Source organism: Camelina sativa, chromosome 3, assembly GCF_030686135.1.
Source record: "Camelina sativa cultivar CO46 ecotype springtype chromosome 3, ASM3068613v1".
NCBI lineage: Eukaryota > Viridiplantae > Streptophyta > Magnoliopsida > Brassicales > Brassicaceae > Camelina > Camelina sativa.
Genome location: NC_141882.1, coordinates 24,258,108 through 24,275,849, shown reverse-complemented (window position 1 = coordinate 24,275,849; position 17,742 = coordinate 24,258,108). Strand labels below are relative to the sequence as shown.

Genomic DNA, 17,742 nt, shown 5'->3' with positions numbered 1-17,742 from the left:
TGATCATCTTAAAACTCTCAACTATGAATCAAATTTTGAAAGCAGACAAATACAATATATCTTTATTCAAATCGGCAACTAGTGCTTACCGACAAAATAAAAATAAAAATCGACAACTAGTAATAGTTTTGAATGTGACAGGGGCTAGATGTTTTTATATGATCTTCATTGTATCTGATTACCAATGATCTGACCATATCACCTTTAACTTGGCTACAAGGCCTTGAATTTTTGTACTTTTTTGGGAGGAATGTAGTGGTTTCAATTGAGGAGTTTTGGAAGGAGAATAAACGGAAGAAGCAACATCATGTTCATATGAATAGATTCATACATTACTTTTGTAACAAGAATAGTTTATTGTTTGCGATAAATTAAATTTCAATTTATTGTAGCTAAATGTTATTTAGAAAATGATGAAATTTCCAATAACAATCCTTGGCTTTGCCTAGGTATATTATCAGAGTGGAGGCAAATCCTATCGAAGATCTTACTGGAGGAGGTATTGTTTGTCGCTGTCCCATCATCAGTCAACAGATGAATTCGTTCACGGTTTCGGTTGTGAAATAACCCATGCAATTGCTTCCCATGAAAAGCTGCAAATAATAATTTACAAGTCGTAGATGTTGTCAAGTTAAGCTGATCATTTGTTATAAGGCAGAATATTTTCAACATCTTCAAATGATTATGCCCAACAAGTGTGCAGCGTAAGTGGGTTTCCAATACGCTATAACTGGCTATACCTTTCTCTTTGTTTGACAAGTTAGGCTCCGATAACTGCATAGACAGCATAGTGAGCAACGAAAGATAAACACGGTTTAGAATACATAAATATACAATAAGCTAATCATACTCACTAAACACTCAGAATAGAACAAAATGTAGCGTATTGCTGCTTGCCTCTTTCCCTTTCACCAGGTGTGCTTTGTCCTTTTATGAAAAAAAAACTAGCTTTCTAACACTCATAATGGCCACAAAACATAACCCTTTCTTCAACTTTCCTCTAAATTGCTGCTATATATTTTCGCGGGAAACTAATAAAATAAGTTACCTTGCTAGCTTTAGTGGCAGACTTGACTTGAAACAGCCTCCTTTCCGGAGTAAATGTGTCGACTCCTGTATCATACTCAGTCCTTCGAATAAAAGAGTGGAATATTTAGTAGTAGTCACTAACCAATTGAAAAAATAACTAGAACAAGTTATAAAAAAAGGGATGAACACTTACATAAGTTTCAAATTCTCAGCATAGTCTAGAGAGGTGTAAACTCTCGTATGCTTAAACATCTCAAAACCTTGTATATGAACTTGTTTGAGACTCTTGCACTCAAGGTTGAAGTAATAAAGGTAAAATTCATCTACCAGACAGTACGGTGCCAACACAACTTCACCTCCAACAGTCATTCCAACAATGCTAACTCGGTTTTCTCAAATTTGTTTTTCAGCAAAGGAGGCAACATGTAGATATCTCTGGACCATATATGTTTTTCAGCATCTTGTAGAACCCAAAACCCAAGACGTTCTCGTAAGAAAGAAGTAAACTGAAGTGCACCTAATTTACCATTGTAGTTGATCAAAGTACAAGAAGTCATCAACATGCATTCATCTATGTGGATAAAGCTAAACTTCTCGGACCTAACATCAAAGCACACTATTATGGAAACCCTTGTCCGCGGACTGAACCCAGCTGAATAATGCAAAGTACCATCTATACATATTCCATCAGATTTAGGATAATGGGGTTTGCATTGGACTGTTCTCCACAAACGTTTTCCATTATCCTCCAACGTCAAAACTTGATGCTCATAACACGGATTCGGGATCTTATCGAACTTGATGCACAACGCTTTTAACTGTTTGCCGATCGGATCATACCCTAAAAAAGGTCTCGTCTCAGTATTGATACCCTTTAGTTTCACTTTGGGTAAGGTTACAGACTGTCCCGTGGCTGGGTTGCAAATAACGATTGTATCTGGACTTCCCCTGTCTCGATGACAAATGAATCCACAAAGAGGAGAAGAGAAGAAGAGAAGAAGAATAACTTGCCATCATCTTCCAAGGTGAAAAAGACCAGAGGTGGACGACGAGTACTAGGGGAACCTGAAAGAAGCCGATCGAGGGAGAAGAGAGAGAATAAAGGGGGGGGAGGGGTTAAACGAAAGTAATCGGGGCAATCAGAGTCTTTTGTTTATTCTGATTTTAGGGATAACAATGTCAGAATAAAAAAGGCCATATTCGAGTTGTAGTTCCTTTTCCTTATCTCACATTCGGTAAATCTCTCCTTCATTTACGAATTAAGAAAAATATAGCAGAAAATTGAATTCACGATTAATTCACAGATATATAGAAAAATAAGTAATTCATTTATTATATATATATATATTTATACGAGTTATACAATTTTAAATTATAAACTCGCCTATATATGCAATCGGATCTAGTTGGTATACGTGGCAAATTGACTATTTCAGCATCTGTTTTAAAAGTCTCCACCTAGCTTTGATTATGCCTACTACAATCGTTAAGTTCATCCTATTTGTGTCGATTAAAGACTATTTTCCGTTTAATATCTATTATTTGATTATGCATGTCTAATTTGATTATAACCTGTCTAATTTGATTATAATCTGTCTAATTCGATTACTTCTCACTTAATTTTGTGTATATTTATTGTTTTTAGAGCCAAATATAGAGCATATATATATTTTTGTTATTTAGACATTTAAATTAAGAGTATATGATGTTTTGCAACTTTTAATTAAAATCATAAAATTTTCTTTTAAAATTACGTTTTTATGTGTTTGCTATTTTTTATAGACAGAACTATAGTTTTATATTTTATTTGATATTTTTTCTTTTAACATAAACAGAATTATAGATTTATATTTAGTACTATATTCTTATTTTATTATTAATTTAATAAATTAATCCTAAAATTAGTCCCCAATTAATCTCATTCAATTTCCGAATTTTTTCGTTAGGCACTAGATCCACCCTGATCGCCCGACTAGCATCTAGCAATTTTTTTTGTCAACCGCTTAGCGATTTCTAAAACATGGATTTCAGCTAATCAAATTTGACTGATTTTTTTTGTTTGGTCAACATAAATAAATTTCACTGAAAAATGTGGTAATCAATCTAATTATAAACTATGACCAAAAGAAAAAAAATCAAATTATATAACATTTTATTCATATGAAAATTTATATTGGAAAATTGAGCTATATAACTAAAAAAAACTATAATTTAAAAATTAACTATACTAACCATTTATCTGTTGTATTTATAGGAAAATTGGCAAGAATAACAAAAAATAACTATAATTAAACGAGTAACCATTCTAACCATCTAACTATGATATACCTTGTATTAACCATAATAATGACAACTATATCCTTGTTGCATAGTCATTGTGTTTTCTTCTCTCTTCCTTACGTGGACATCTTCTCTTACTCTCGTGATTATATATATATTTTATCTTCCCATTTCCTCTTTTTCTATTTATTTTACTATTTTCATTTAATTTTTACTTTTTATTTATATTCTGCAGTAATATTTTCTCATACTAATTATATTTCATAATCTTACTTAGAAAATATAAAGTTTCTGAGTTTATCTTCTGATCTTGAATATATCAAAAACCAATAGTGTTAATTAAAAACCTAATATATAACTAAAATAAAATAATTATTTGTACTATATAGAACACAACAATTGAAAATATCTAAACGATTTATATGCTATTAGTAATATTCCATTTTTAATATCGTTCTCAAACTCACAATTTGTTTAAATTGCATACAGTAAAACCTCTATAAATTAATAATGTTGGGACTAAGACATTTTATTAATTTATAGTGATATTAATTTATCTATAAATTAATAATTATTATTTTATAGTGTAAATTAATAATTATTAATTTATAGATATATTTTTAATTGTTTATTTTTTAAAAAATTATGAATTGGAACAACTATAGCAAAATAAGATTAAACTTTCGGATGTTATAAATTTTATGGTTTAGAAATTGAACTTGTAATATTTAGAAAGCACTATTTACAATAAATTACAAATATTATAGACAAATTGACTTATACACATGAGACACATAAATTCAAATCTATGAATAATAATATCAATTCTCCTATTTTAATAATCTGTTAAATTATCAAATTGTAAATGATGCATATCTAAAAATTAAAACGTTAAATTTTAATTATTTGTATGACATGTTATAAAATATTTTAGAGATATTATTATAGGTTGAAAATACAACATTACAATTGTTCTATAGAATTAAGCTTTAGGAGAAACATACACTATTATATCAGTATATATATATATATATAAATTTACATAATTATTAATTTATGATATTATTGGGACCATATTTTATAAGGAAATTTTGAAAAAATTATTATTTTATTATCTTATCGAATATTGTTAATTTTTACACTGGCCCGACTTGGGACCAACAAAATTTATTAATTTATAATGTTTATTAATTTATAGAGTATTAATTTATAGAGGTTTTACTATACTTACATAATTTTAGTTATAATTAAAAATATAAAAATGATTTCTATGTTATATATTTTTGTTCCACGCGTTTAACTCAGTTGCTTGGATTGCTTAATTTGTATTTTTTAGGATATATCAATTTTTTTGGTGTGAGTTTAATTTGATCCTTTGGATTGCATTTCTTAAATATTTTAAGGATACAATTTTTTTTTAGTATAAATAAATAAAAAATTGACCTTGTACTCTATCACTTTCGCTGGTTGTGGGTATCATTCACGTTACCCTTTTCTTTTCTTTTTACATTAGCTCATAGTTATTCACTTAATTTCTTTCATTGGTGTGTTATATCCTTAATTTTTTTTTTTGGTCATCGGCAAATTCGCCCTATATTCTATATTATATGTATTAATGACATTTTTACCTCTCCACCCACAACTAACACTACTTCCGACGACCACCGATCTCCGCCCACCAACTTCCGCCCGCTGACCTCCGGTAACAGGCCACCCCCTCAGACCAACAGCCACAACTGCTTTTCACTACCATAAAACACTAAACTAGACTGGTAATTTTTCTCTATCATTATCCTGTTTTTCTAATTTTTTAAAATATAGTGATATACTCTTCTATGATTTTATTTATTTATTTTGGTTACTGAGCTAATTCACCCGTTTATTTTTGACATTAGTTAATAAAAAAGGAAAATTAAAAGAACCAACAGATATGAACGAGAGGCGTGGCCTCCACGCCCTAGTGGACATCTCCGTTATTCCCTTTTTTTTTCTTTCTTGTTTCAAGTCTTTCTCTTCTGTCTCGTTTCTGAAAAATTTCTTCTCATTGTTCATCTTCAATTTCTGATAATCGTACGTTGGTGTGATCTGATCTATCTAAAGATTATATATCTCTTCAAATCTCCCAGAAGATTTGTCTCGCATTTTGTAGCATTTTTTTCTTTTTTTTTTTTATGAAGGTACGATGTTAAAACTCGCATTTTGTTATTTTGATTAATGAATCCCTTTTGTTCATTTGATCACGTTATAATCTTTATTTAAATGCGTGTAATGATTTCATTTGTGTAGTTGTGTTTGTTAGAAACCCTGACCAATGATGGATGATGATAAAGTTACAAATGACCTTTGTTTACTCCCTGATCTCAATGTCCATAATGTTCATACCTCGACGCCTTTTGGTAGTATCGTATACGATTCATCCATTTGTGATCTCCTAAACTTGGAAGATGGTGGAGATACGCCAAATCTTATACCGGAACATAATCCGTTTCTTGATTCTGTGGCTGGACATCAAGAAGCTGAGTCGTCTCCGAAGGTGTATATTGCACCAAGAGTCATGATAAACCATCAGGACTCGTTTTCGCTTGATTCTCGAGTAGATGACTATATCGAAGATGCAAGGATTTTGCCTGGCTCACCTGGAGGAATTCAAGATCTTGACCTCACACGTCTTAGAGTTCCTGGCTCACCAAGAGCTTTTGTGCATCCGAGATCTTCTGGATCCCCGCGTTTCGGGTCACCAACAAGTCCTATCTTGATCGATACCGCTGCACCGTTTGAATCGGTTAAGGAAGCAGTTTCCAAGTTTGGTGGGATCACAGACTGGAAAGCACATAAAATCCAGACAATTGAGGTACTAAAATAAAACTGTTGCCTTATATTTTCATTGGACCGGTCTTGTTCTTAGTCTTGTGTTTTATTATTGTCTCCAGAGACGGAAGACTGTAGATCAAGAGCTTGAGAAGATACAAGAAGATATGCCTGAGTACAAAAAACAAGCGGTTGTAGCGGAAGAAGTGAAGCAACAGGTGGTGATGGAGCTTGAAAGGACAAGGAGTGTTGTCCAGGAGCTAAAACTTGAGCTAGAAAAGGCTGAAAAAGAAGAGCAACAAGCGAGACAAGACTCTGATCTTGCAAAGCTGAGAGTGGAGGAAATGGAGCAAGGGATAGCTGATGAGTCGAGTGTTGCATCAAAAGCTCAGCTCGAGGTGGCTAAAGCGAGGCATTTCTCAGCGGTTTCTGAGTTAGGATCTTTAAAAGAAGAGATAGATATAATGTCTAAGGAGTATGAATCTCTCTTGAGGGAAAAAGATTCCGCTGCGAAAAGAGCTGTGGATTCAGTTTCGGAAGCTAAAGATGTAGAGAGGAAAATGGAAGGTTTCACTATAGAGGTACTTGCCACTAAGGAGTTGTTGGAGTCAGCTCATGCGGCTCATCTTGAAGCACAAGAAAAGAAATTTGATGCAGCCATGGCCAGGGACCAAGACGTTTATCATCAGGAGAAGGAACTCAAAATGGTTGAAGAAGAGATTGAGAGGGTTAGACAACAGATTGATGCAGCTGATGATGTGAAAACAAAACTACAGACTGCTTCTTTACTTCAGCAAGATTTGAGAGCCGAAATAGCGGCTTACAAAGACTCAAACATGGGAAAGAGAAACAACAGTGACATACAAGCAGCTGTTGATTCGGCGAGGAATGAGCTTGAAGAAGTTAAATCAAACATTGAGAAAGCAAACTCAGAGGTGAAAACGTTGAAGATAATTGTTGGATCATTGCAGTCAGAACTCGAAAGGGAGGAGAGAGATTTATCAGTTTCTAAACAGAGAAACAGCGAAGAATCAAGAGAGGAGAGATGCACAGAAATAGCCAAGAAGTTGCAAGAAGCGACCAGAGAGGCAGAGGAGGCAAAGTCACTTGCCCTAGCTGCTCGAGAGGAGCTGAGAAAGGCCAAGGAAGAGTCAGAAAAAGCGAAAACAGGATACTCTGCAATAGAGAGTCAGTTAATCGAGGCTAAAAAGGAAATGGAAGCAGCTAGAGCTTCAGAAAAGTTGGCCTTAGCTGCAATAAAAGCGTTGCAAGAGACTGAATGTGCTAACAAAATCGAAGACATTAGTAGTTCACCAAGAAGCATAATCATTTCAGTTGAGGAATATTACGAGCTAAGCAAGAAGGCACATGAGGTAGAGGAGGCAGCAAACAGGAAAATAGCGGAGATCGTCTCCAAGATCGAGGTGGCTAAGGAAGAAGAATCAAGAATCTTGGAGAATCTTGAGGAAGTGAGTAGAGAAACAGCTATAAGAAAAGTAGAGCTGCAAGAAGCAATGGGGAAAGTTGAAAAAGCTAGAGATGGGAAGGTTGTTATGGATCATGAGCTGCGAAAATGGAGGTCGGAAAACGGGAATAGGAGTCCCGAAGGGGGGAATAAGGAGAACTTAAGCAAGTCGAAATCGGCTTTACATAAACCAACATCGTTTGCGTTTGGTGAGCAAGGAAGCAGTAGTAGTAATGTGACGACCCCTGAAACAAAAAAGAAAAAGAAAAGGTTCTCTTTGTTGCCAAAGGTCTTCATGTTCTTGTCAAGGAAGAAGTCATCCAACAAGTGAGTTTATTACAGGTAGGTTTTACTGTCCTTTTTTTTTAACATATTCTATTTGTATGTTGAGTATCTGAATTGAGAGAGAACAGTGAACTTTTAAGTTTGTTGGTTAGAACAGATTTGTTGTACTCTTAAATGAAATAAAGGTATTGATACACTTGTCGAATAATCGAATTTTCGTTACAAAGGAATGTACTTAAGAAGCAGAAGTAAAGAGGGTTTGAATGATGGTCTTATGCCACGGATTCGAGAGATGCTCCACAAGGTTATCTATAGGGCCAGTGTGAGTCACAGAGGCTTGAACGAAGAAGCCGAGCATCGCCATCATTGCTAGACGACCTGATAAAAAAACCAATCAAGCAATGTCATACACACAGAGATTACAAGTAAGGAAGCAAACCGATGAGTCTATTACCATTCTTGATCTCTTTAAGCTTCCAGTCATGAGCATTTTGAATGTCCTTAGCCAAGCCTAACGGGTTCAAAAGCGGTCCTCCGGGGTATCCAGGCTCAAGGCCTTCGAGTGATGCTTCAATTCCAAAGAAGAAAGATTCTTCTTTTGCTTGAGATCCCGGAGAGACAAAATCCATATACCTTTTAGTCTCAGCAAATCTGTGGAAACAATAAAAAATCATTCTAAGCTTTTGTTGGTTAACAATATAGTTATTAGATATACATAGATAATGAGTTTGATTCATTACCCCATAAGTAGGAACTGTACAAAAATGAGTGTTTTTGTGCTAGCAAAATCAAATTTGACAGCTCCAGCTTCATACCAAACCGGTAAATCACGAATCCCTGTTGTCCGAAGCAGCTAATGCAACAAAACAAAACTCTTAAGTTAGCCATTTTTTGAGATACATCAACATTTTAAAACTGATAATGTTCAAGATTAGTGATTTACATCTGTGAAGAGTATTCCTGCAACACCGAGCATGGCGAAACGAGAGTGAACAAGCTCTGCTTGAACATACCATTTCAAGCTTTCCGGATCCTCTCCTAACCCGAGTGGATCGAAACCATAATCTCCAGCTAACCTTTATTTTCAAGAACACAAAAAGATGGTCTAAATCTAAAGCTTTTGTGCAAATGGAGACAACAAGGAACTCACTTTCCATCAAGATAAGGAGGAGGGTCGAGGCCAGGTAACCACGTGGGACGTTCAACAGCCACCGTCGGATTGATGCCTCCTCCTGCGGCTCTGACAGATGAGATTCTTCTAGTCATGAAGGATGAAGCATCGCGACGATGGTGAAGAAATCCTCCGGTGATGCCTCCACGTAAAACAACGGCCATTTTGCTCTGTTTTTTTTTTTTTTTTTTTTTTTTTTTGCTAACGTTTGTGTTCTGCTCTGACTCTGTTATTGTTATCGGCAAGTTGAAGCTAAGAAAGTAACGTGGTCCACGTAAATTAGTCATTTTGTTAAAATCCGTAGATATATATATATATAAATAGAAAAAGGGTAACTATTTAGAATGAAACAGTTTGAAGTTTTAATTATATCTCATAATATTTATCTTTTTTTTTTTTTTTTTTAGCATTCTATGGTACCTTGTAAAGTAAAATGAAACAAACCCCGAATCCTGACTAGAGTTTGAAAGAGTTCGAAGTGATAGACAGTATTGAGAACTGAAGTTGTTGAGACTTGTATTGTATAGGTTGCATAAAATTACAGTGTACACGGAAAAGATGTGAGCAAAAGGTATAAGGAATGAGCAGGCCCGGCTCAAACTTTTATTGGGCCTTGTGCCCAAATTTTGTTTTTTTCTGAAGTTTTAGGGTGTTATTTGCAAAAGTTCAAAATTTAGGATCCTAATTACAAAAATATCAGAATTTTAGGATTTTAAAGTCATATATTTTTTTGCAAAAAACTGTGGACCCGGTGCTCTATCATCGCCCGCACACCCTTAGAGCCGGGGCTGGAAATGAGTATCTTCTTATTATGTAAAGAGAGAGGTTACAGACATATAAATACTAAGAGAGACACACCATTATCAAAAAAAAAAAAGAGAGACACTAAGATTTATGTATTTACAAAGAGATCCTTAAAATTATAAACATATACTGTTATACTCTAATACGCCAATCTTGACACACGCATGCTGGAACTTTGATCGTGAGAGAGGTTTGGTAAGGGTATCTGCTAGCTGATCATGTGTAGAGACATGAGAGACACATAGCTTTTGTGCTTGTATCTGATCTCGAACAAAGTGATAGTCGAGACCGATATGTTTCATTCGAGAGTGAAATACTGGATTTGCACATAAATAGGTTGCTCCTATGTTATCACAATAGATTATCGGAGCAGATGGAAGTTGTATTTGCAATTCAGTGAGTAGTGAGCAGAGCCACTGAACCTTCATAGCAGTGTTTGCGATGGCCCAGTACTCTACTTCGGTGGAGGAGCGAGCGACACCTATCTATTTCTTGGAAGACCATGAGATAGGATTGCAACCATTGTAGATAAGATAACCATTCGTGGATACGTATCATCAGTATCACCTGCCCAGTAAGCATCAGAGTAACCATGAAGCAGAATATGTGAATTCGCATGAAGGAAGATACCATGAGTCGGTGTGCCAAAAAGATAGTGGAAGACACGTTTGGCGGCTTGCCAATGATCAGTGGTTGGCCGATGCATGAATTGGGAGAGACGATTGATGGCGTACGAGATATCAGGTCGCGTAAAAGAAAGTTATTGAAGACTACCAACGACAGACCTGTATTGTGAAGCATCGACGAGAGGTGTTCCAGAAGACAACATGAGTTTTAGTGAAGCGGGTAAAGGTGTGGAGACTGGCTTGGCCTCATGCAGGTTATTTTTATGAATAAGATCCATAATGTCTTTATGTTGCATGAGTTGTAGGTCGTGGGATGTCCGTGAGACTTCAACACCAAGGAAGTAATGTAGTTCAGTGGGATCTTTAATGGAGAAACGTCGAGAGAAGGAGTCAAGGACAACCGAAACAACAGAGGTGTTATTGCCGGTGACAATGATGTCGTCAACATAGACCAGAACATATGTAATGGTTGAGCCGTAACAGCAAATGAAAAGAAACGTATCTGAAAGGGAATTGGTGAAGCCAGTGTCAAGTAAATGTTTCTTAAAAGCCATGTACCATGAGCGAGGAGCTTGCTTCAAACCATAAATAGGTTTGTGGAGGCGACAAACATGAGTAGGTCTATCCTTGTCAACAAAAACCGGGGGCTGCGACATATAAACTTCTTCGATTAGATCACACTGTAGGAAGGCATTGTTGACGTCGAGTTGTTTTATCGACCATGATTTCTTTACGGCAACATCAAAAACAAGGCAGATAGTAGTCAACTTGATAACAAGGCTGAAGGTCTCAACATAATCTTTGTCGTATTGCTGATTAAACCTCTTTGCCACCAAACGCGCCTTGTAACGATCAAGATTACCATTGGCATGAAACTTAGTTGTGAACACCCACTTGCAACCGACAATGTTTTGGTGAGCATTAGGAGGCACCAAGTCCCATGTATGATTGATATTCAAGGCATCATATTCTCTAGAGCACGCTGGACTCCAGTTTGGATATTTCAAAGCTTGAGCAATAGTTGTTGGTTCTTTCGGCGTTGTAGGAGAAGCTGTAACATGTAGAGAAAATTTGGGATTTGGTTTTGTGATTTTATTTTTGGCTCGGGTTGTCATGTTGTGTTAATTTGGTGGTGGTTCGACTGTTTGTTTTTGAATCTATGGTTGGGTTGTATTATCTTGGCATGGTGGGGGTTGTTGTTGTGGGTGAGGCTGAGTTGTAGGTCGCAACTAATTTTGAGGTTGAGTAGTGGGCTCAGAGCTTGACGAAGAAGAGGTAGAGGAAGAGGAGAGAGAGTTAGAAGGTGATACCTGAGTTGTCGACGGTGAACGGACGTGAAGATCAGAGTCGTGGGATCCTAAACTCGAAGGCAAGGACAACATTGGTGCATGTATTGGCTATATTGGACCAAGCGGGACCAGAGAATGTTGTTGGGCCTCATTGTGAGCTAATGGGCCTGGTTGGTTTGTTGTTGTAGTGTTAGGACGCCGGTGATACGTAAAACGCAAATCACGTTCAGGAACCGACGCAGCGGTAGGTGAGGTGGAGGAGTCTGGCAGAGGTGTGGCAAGAGGTGGTGTTTGAACCTGTAACACCCGCGAACAAAACTCTGCGTTTTGGGGGTGGGTGTCGATCGACACCAAGGATAGTGTCTGAAGTATATGGGTCCGTTCAGAGTGATTAAGTGTGTGGGACCTGTAGCATATAGGCTATTGATGTCTGAGGTTATGCGTGCATTCCACAAGGTGTTTCATGTGTCAATGTTGCGGAAGTGTTTCCGCGAGGATGATGAGTTGTTGGCTAAGATTCCTGAGGATCTTCAGCCTAACATGACTTTGGAGGCGAGACCAATGAGGGTTCTCGAGAGGTGGATCAAGGAACTTCGGAAGAAGAAGGTTCCTTTATGAGAGTCCTTTAGGACTGTGATGGTGTTGAGGAGCAGAATTGGGAGCCAAAGGCGAGGATGAAGGCAAAGTTCAAGAAGTGGTTCGAGAAGCAGGTCGTGACTTGAACTTGTCTAGCCTGGTCCCAGTTGTAGTCCATGGCTAGAGCGGGAATGGAATATTCTAGCCCATCTCTCTTGTTTACTTGGTCGCTTAGGGGTGGTTAGTTATGCGACTAAGTAACAAGATGAGGTGGTGTTTGGAGTACAAAATTTCCGTGAGGCTTTGGTTTTGAGGGAAAGTTTCCTAAATTAGAAGTTTCTAAAAGTGGAAGTTTCCAGAAGTGGGAAGTTCTAAAAATGGAAAGTTTTATGTGAGTTAGAATTTGTCCATTTTTAGTGGTTGTGAGCTTTAATGGGGCTTGTGTGACCTTTGTGGTGGGCTGTTTAGCCAATTGTGTGGCCTTTGTGGCGGGCTATTTAGCCAATTGTGTGGCCTTTGTGGCGTGCTGTTTAGCCAATTGTGTGGCCTTTATGACGGGTTGTTTAGCCAATGTTGCATGTTTAGGCGGTCCTTCAGGATGTATGGTCTTCGTGACGGTCCTTCGGGATGAGTGGTCTTCGTGACGTTCCTTCGGGATAAGTGGTCTTCGTGACGGTCCTTTGGGACGAGTGTCTTTGGTGGCGGTCCTGTTTAGGACATTTGTTTGGGTCTTTATGGTCGTCCTGTTTAGGAAATTTGTTTGGCATTTGTGGCGATCCATTTTAGGACATTTGTTTGGATTTTGTGGCGGTCCTGTTTAGGACATATGTTGGCCTTCGTGGCGGCCCTTGTGGCATTGAGATGATCTTTGTGTGGTAATGAGGTATTCCAGTGAGGGGATATGTGGTTCATAGGTCATTGTGTTGTTCTACGCGAGCCACAGGAAGGAAACCTGGTTAGGGATAGGACTCAGACGTGTTCAGAATTGTTTTCTCACGACTCTTGGGGGACTTCGTTCTCCTAGTACTGCCATAGTCTAAGACTTTGTGGCTTGAGAGTATGGTTGATATATCGACTTCGGATGACGATCCAGGGGCGTGCTGTATGGTGGCAACCCGAGAGACGAGTATTGTGATATATCATGGTTTTTATGGTTTTTAACCATGATATAACAAGTCTTTTAGAGTCTTTTGATTTGTTTTCTAGGATGTTTTTGAATCTTTGCAGGTTTTCTAGGACTTTGACACACAAAGAGCAAAATGGAGCAATTCGAAGGGATTTTGGAGCATTTAATCAAAGAAGTCAATTTGGAGTCGGATCAGAGTTAGAGCATCGACCGATACCGAAGGAGCATCAGTCGACACCCATGTCTATCCGACGAGAGAGAAGAAATTGGAAGTTTTACAATTTTACCCAAAGTTTTCCTAAATTGCAACACAAGTCCCTGACGTGTTTTAAGACATATATATAGTGTTTTTGAGTTTTGTAAACTCTGAAGTTTTATTTTAGCAAGTTTTATTTTTCTGCAACCCAGTGAGATTTTGAGAGCTTTTGGGAGAGAGATCTGAACTCCTTCGAGAGAAGAATTCCTAAACTCCCTCTTTACTCTCTTAATTTTTATTGCATATTATTCAGAATTATGTTTTGTTCTTCATTGAATATGTCTGAGTAGTTTGCTTGTTAGGTTCAGAGTTTTTCACAGGGATTTTATGAATTATTAGATCTGTTTATTTAGGATTCTTTATCTTTCTAGATCTTCATCATAGGTTGTTCTTAATGCTAGATCTTTGATTAGCCATCTGGATTTAGATCTTAGGATTATTGATTGATATGAGAATATAATTGATTTTCCTGATAAAACCTTTTGATGAGCAAAATTATTTCTTGCAAAGAGATTTGATTTAGTAATTTTGTGAACAATCTAAACTTGTTTTTAAAGCTGATTTTTAACCTAGAATTTTACAAAGAGATTTGGATTTTCTGGTTTTAAATTTAGATAATATTTGCAGTGAAAACTGATTTATTTTACAAAAGAGTTTAATGTTCTAAATCTGATTTTTAATTGCTTGAATCCTATTTAATTATTGATTTAATATTTTGTAATTTCCTGAGAAGTTCCCTGGACCTAGCTTTTTGATCTTCTGAATTTACAACAGTTTTATTTAATATTTTGCATTGCTTTTCTTTATTTAAATCAACTTGTTTAGCGTAATCATAAAACTCTATAATTTAATGTGTGATCTTGAGTCTCTGTGGAATTTGACCCCTAAGTACTGCAGTGACCTCTTAATTTGAGAGAGTAGCTCTAGGGTTTAATTTGAGCATATCAAATTTTGGCGCCGTTGTCGGGGACTCTTTGATCTACCATTAGATTTGAGTTTTGTATTTCGTCTAAATTTTTCTTTTTATTTTCTACTTACACGCTTTTGTTTCTTTTCTCTTGTGTGTTTCAGGTACATGCCTAAGCCAAATACCAGGAAGACTCCTACTGGTCCAGTTGTTAAGCTTACAAACCAAGAGTTAGGACAACTAGAGCGTGATAACACAAAAGCAGCCAAATCAGCAAGATGGTCAACCCAATCATATTGAGACCAGATGTGGATGGTGCTTTGAGGGATCAAGAGGGCCACTTGCGCAATGAGCAGGGCCAAAAGCTTGATGCAGAAGGGAATGTTATTGTTGAAGCTGTTATTGCCAATGAGCAGGCTGCTGGCGAGCAAGTTCTTGTTGTTGACGAACAGGCTGATGGTGTCGATCGACGCCAACTGGGTATCGATCGACACCTCCTTCCAGCAGACGGACGTGGAGCTGCCAACCACGTCCACAACCCGGTTCGAAGACAAGATCAAAACCGGGATCTGATCAGGACTATTGCAGACTTCAACAGAGCTGATTTGATGTATGAAACCGCTCTGCAATTGTTCCACCTCCATTCCCAAGGAATGACTTTGAGCTGAAGCCTGCCTACTTCCACCTAGTTGGACAGAGACCTTTCTCTAACCTGCCCAATGAGAAGCCTTTGGACCACATTGAGCATTTTGAGGATCTTGTGACCAGTATCAAGGCTAATGGAGTGACTGAGGATTACATCTTCTGCAAGCTCTTCCCTTACTCACTTGCAGGAGAGGCATCTCAGTGGTTGAAGCAGTTACCAGCTGGATCATTGACAAATTGGCATGACGAAAAGGTAGCCTTCCTCAACTACTTCTATGATGATGCAATGTCAGATGAGTTGAGAGTCAATCTGTCCTCTTGCAAGCAAAGACCAGATGAAGCTTTCAAGGTCGCTTGGGTGAGATTCAAAGCCTATCAAAAGGACTGTACACATGATACATTATTCTTGGTTGTTAAAGTATTTTATACTTTTAATTTCACCCTAACTATTTGACATCAAAATTTTATTTTATTTTATTTTTACATCAAAATTTATTATTTTTCAGAGACTTGTTTCATTATATTTAAACATATAAAAATATATAATAAAATAAATGGAGTAAAATGTTGAATTTTATTTTTAAAAATTATTGTAGATGATAAAAATATAATGTAAGTTGAATTATTAGGTGGAGTAAAGAAAAGATAATGTGGAGGGAAACCAACTCATACTGCTTCAACATCACTTGAAAAAGCTCGACGAATGAAGTTTATGATCACACAAAACGTTGGCAGGTATATTCATCACGCTGTTTGATTCAATGTTTGGCTCCAAGTTCTTAGGTTGTATCACCGGTCCTATTCATTGTTTGTTTTTTTTTGTTTTGTTTCATTTAGATTCAACCATAACTGTCTTAATAAAAAGTGATAAGATTAGATCAATACACACACTAACATGTTCTTGCTTACATAAGAAGGGTCATAGACCTTACATGGATATCCTAATAGTCTTACATAGTTTTAAAACATGAGAAAGATCTACCGATTACATAGTTTAAAATATATATTGATCCAACGTTTAGAGAGATACCTGCAACATACCAACAAAAAAGAAAACAAACAAACTTATCAGCGAACTTGTCACATGATTAGGATTAGTCAAAGAAATATTAAAATAGTTACCTCAAAGTGTCATTACAAAGAAATTGGTAACCATATTAAAATGTCTACGGATCCTAATAATGCCATTGACTCCATGATGAATCCCAAATGAATCTTGGTCTTCCCAGAATGGCACCCCATTGCAGCCAATGCCATAGGCTATAATCAACACAAAGTGCCTGCTAGTCTCTTCTTTCATTGAAGCATATGGAACTTTCCCAACAAATGTCATTGTAATCATCTGTGAGAATTAACCGGGCTACAACAGGGGAAATATGCAGTTGTTTATGGAGATTTTTTTTCAAAACGTGCATCTTTATTGTAGTCATGCCTAACTACTCTTGCTGCCTTGAACCTGCCAGCATGATTCTTCCTTACCTTCTTACACCTAGATCTTTTGCGAAATGTGAGACAGTTGTTATCTTCTAAGACAGTTCCTAAAGGTGTAAGGAGGTATTTCAACTTGCCAAATTCTTTAAGAGCTTTTTTACTATCTAAATTTGACCTAGGCATAACATCTAGAACTTCCTGGATTGATAATTTGAAATTAGCTGGCAGAGGTACCCGTGAAAGCTTGTAGAGGGCTTCCAATTGCCTTGTGGGTGCAATTGCCTAGCTAAGAAAATGAAAATTTTTAATTTGGTAATTGAGATAATATATCTAATTTTCTAGACATAAAATTTTATTTTGTGTTGTTTACATAAAATTTTACTAATTTTTAGATTAAAAAAAGTAATCGACAAAAATGGGCAATAAACAAAGTAAAATATATGCAAAACATAAGTAAAAATATTAGACATATGTGTTTTTCTAATACAATACATCAATTATTATAAGTTCGGCTAAGTCTTCTCTAGTGGCGCGGCTACCATGTGCAAACTTTATTGTCATTTCATATTAGACTACTTAAACTATCTTTAATGGTCACTTTTATCAACCGTTGAAATATTTTAATAATAGTTGAAAGGGTTAGACCGTGGACAATGGAAGTGTTGAATCATTAATTAAATAGTTGAATTCATAGAATGAGGTGGTTGAAAAATGAAAAAAAATCTAAGTGAATTCTTTTGATATATTGAATAAACAAAAGACTATAGGATACATGATACATTATTCTTGGTTGTTAAAGTATTTTATACTTTTAATTTCACCCTAACTATTTAACATCAAATTTTTTATTTTATTTTATTTTTACATCAAAATTTATTATTTTCATACTTTATAAAGAAAGACTTGTTTCATTTTATTTAAAATAGATAGAGTAAAATGTTGAATTTTATTTTTAAAAACCATTGTAGATGATAAAAAGAGAATGTATGTTGAATTATTAGGTGGAGTAAAGAAAATATGACGTGGAGTCTCAACAAGTAAAAA

At 36.2% G+C, this 17,742-nt stretch overlaps 2 protein-coding genes and 1 pseudogene across 4 annotated transcripts; 1 reads left to right on the top strand and 2 right to left on the bottom strand.

Moving 5' to 3' along the window:
* Positions 1-287: 287 nt before the first annotated feature.
* Positions 288-2,042, bottom strand: LOC147947631 (F-box protein At1g53790-like; annotated as a pseudogene). The gene is made up of 4 exons (XR_015594676.1): positions 1,223-2,042; positions 1,049-1,130; positions 741-774; positions 288-593 (listed from the first exon to the last, which is right to left on the bottom strand). The product of XR_015594676.1 is annotated as an F-box protein At1g53790-like (transcript).
* A 3,153-nt stretch (positions 2,043-5,195) lies between these two features.
* LOC104777623 (protein WEAK CHLOROPLAST MOVEMENT UNDER BLUE LIGHT-like 2) lies at positions 5,196-8,075 on the top strand. Its single transcript, XM_087506742.1, has 3 exons — positions 5,196-5,486; positions 5,596-6,160; positions 6,240-8,075. Exons 2-3 carry the CDS (start codon positions 5,621-5,623, stop codon positions 7,911-7,913), a joined length of 2,214 nt encoding a protein of 737 aa, XP_087362868.1. The 5' UTR covers positions 5,196-5,486; positions 5,596-5,620; the 3' UTR covers positions 7,914-8,075.
* On the bottom strand, positions 8,008-9,525 carry LOC104777622 (photosystem I chlorophyll a/b-binding protein 5, chloroplastic). Of its 2 annotated transcripts, XM_087506743.1 has the most exons (6): positions 9,459-9,525; positions 9,018-9,290; positions 8,811-8,943; positions 8,608-8,720; positions 8,322-8,518; positions 8,008-8,245 (listed from the first exon to the last, which is right to left on the bottom strand). In XM_087506743.1, exons 2-6 carry the CDS (start codon positions 9,200-9,202, stop codon positions 8,103-8,105), a joined length of 771 nt encoding a protein of 256 aa, XP_087362869.1. In that variant the 5' UTR covers positions 9,203-9,290; positions 9,459-9,525; the 3' UTR covers positions 8,008-8,102. The 2 variants fall into 2 exon arrangements, with proteins under 2 accessions (XP_087362869.1, XP_010500206.2); XM_010501904.3 differs by lacking the exon at positions 9,459-9,525 and having other exon boundaries at positions 9,018-9,332.
* Positions 9,526-17,742: the final 8,217 nt, after the last annotated feature.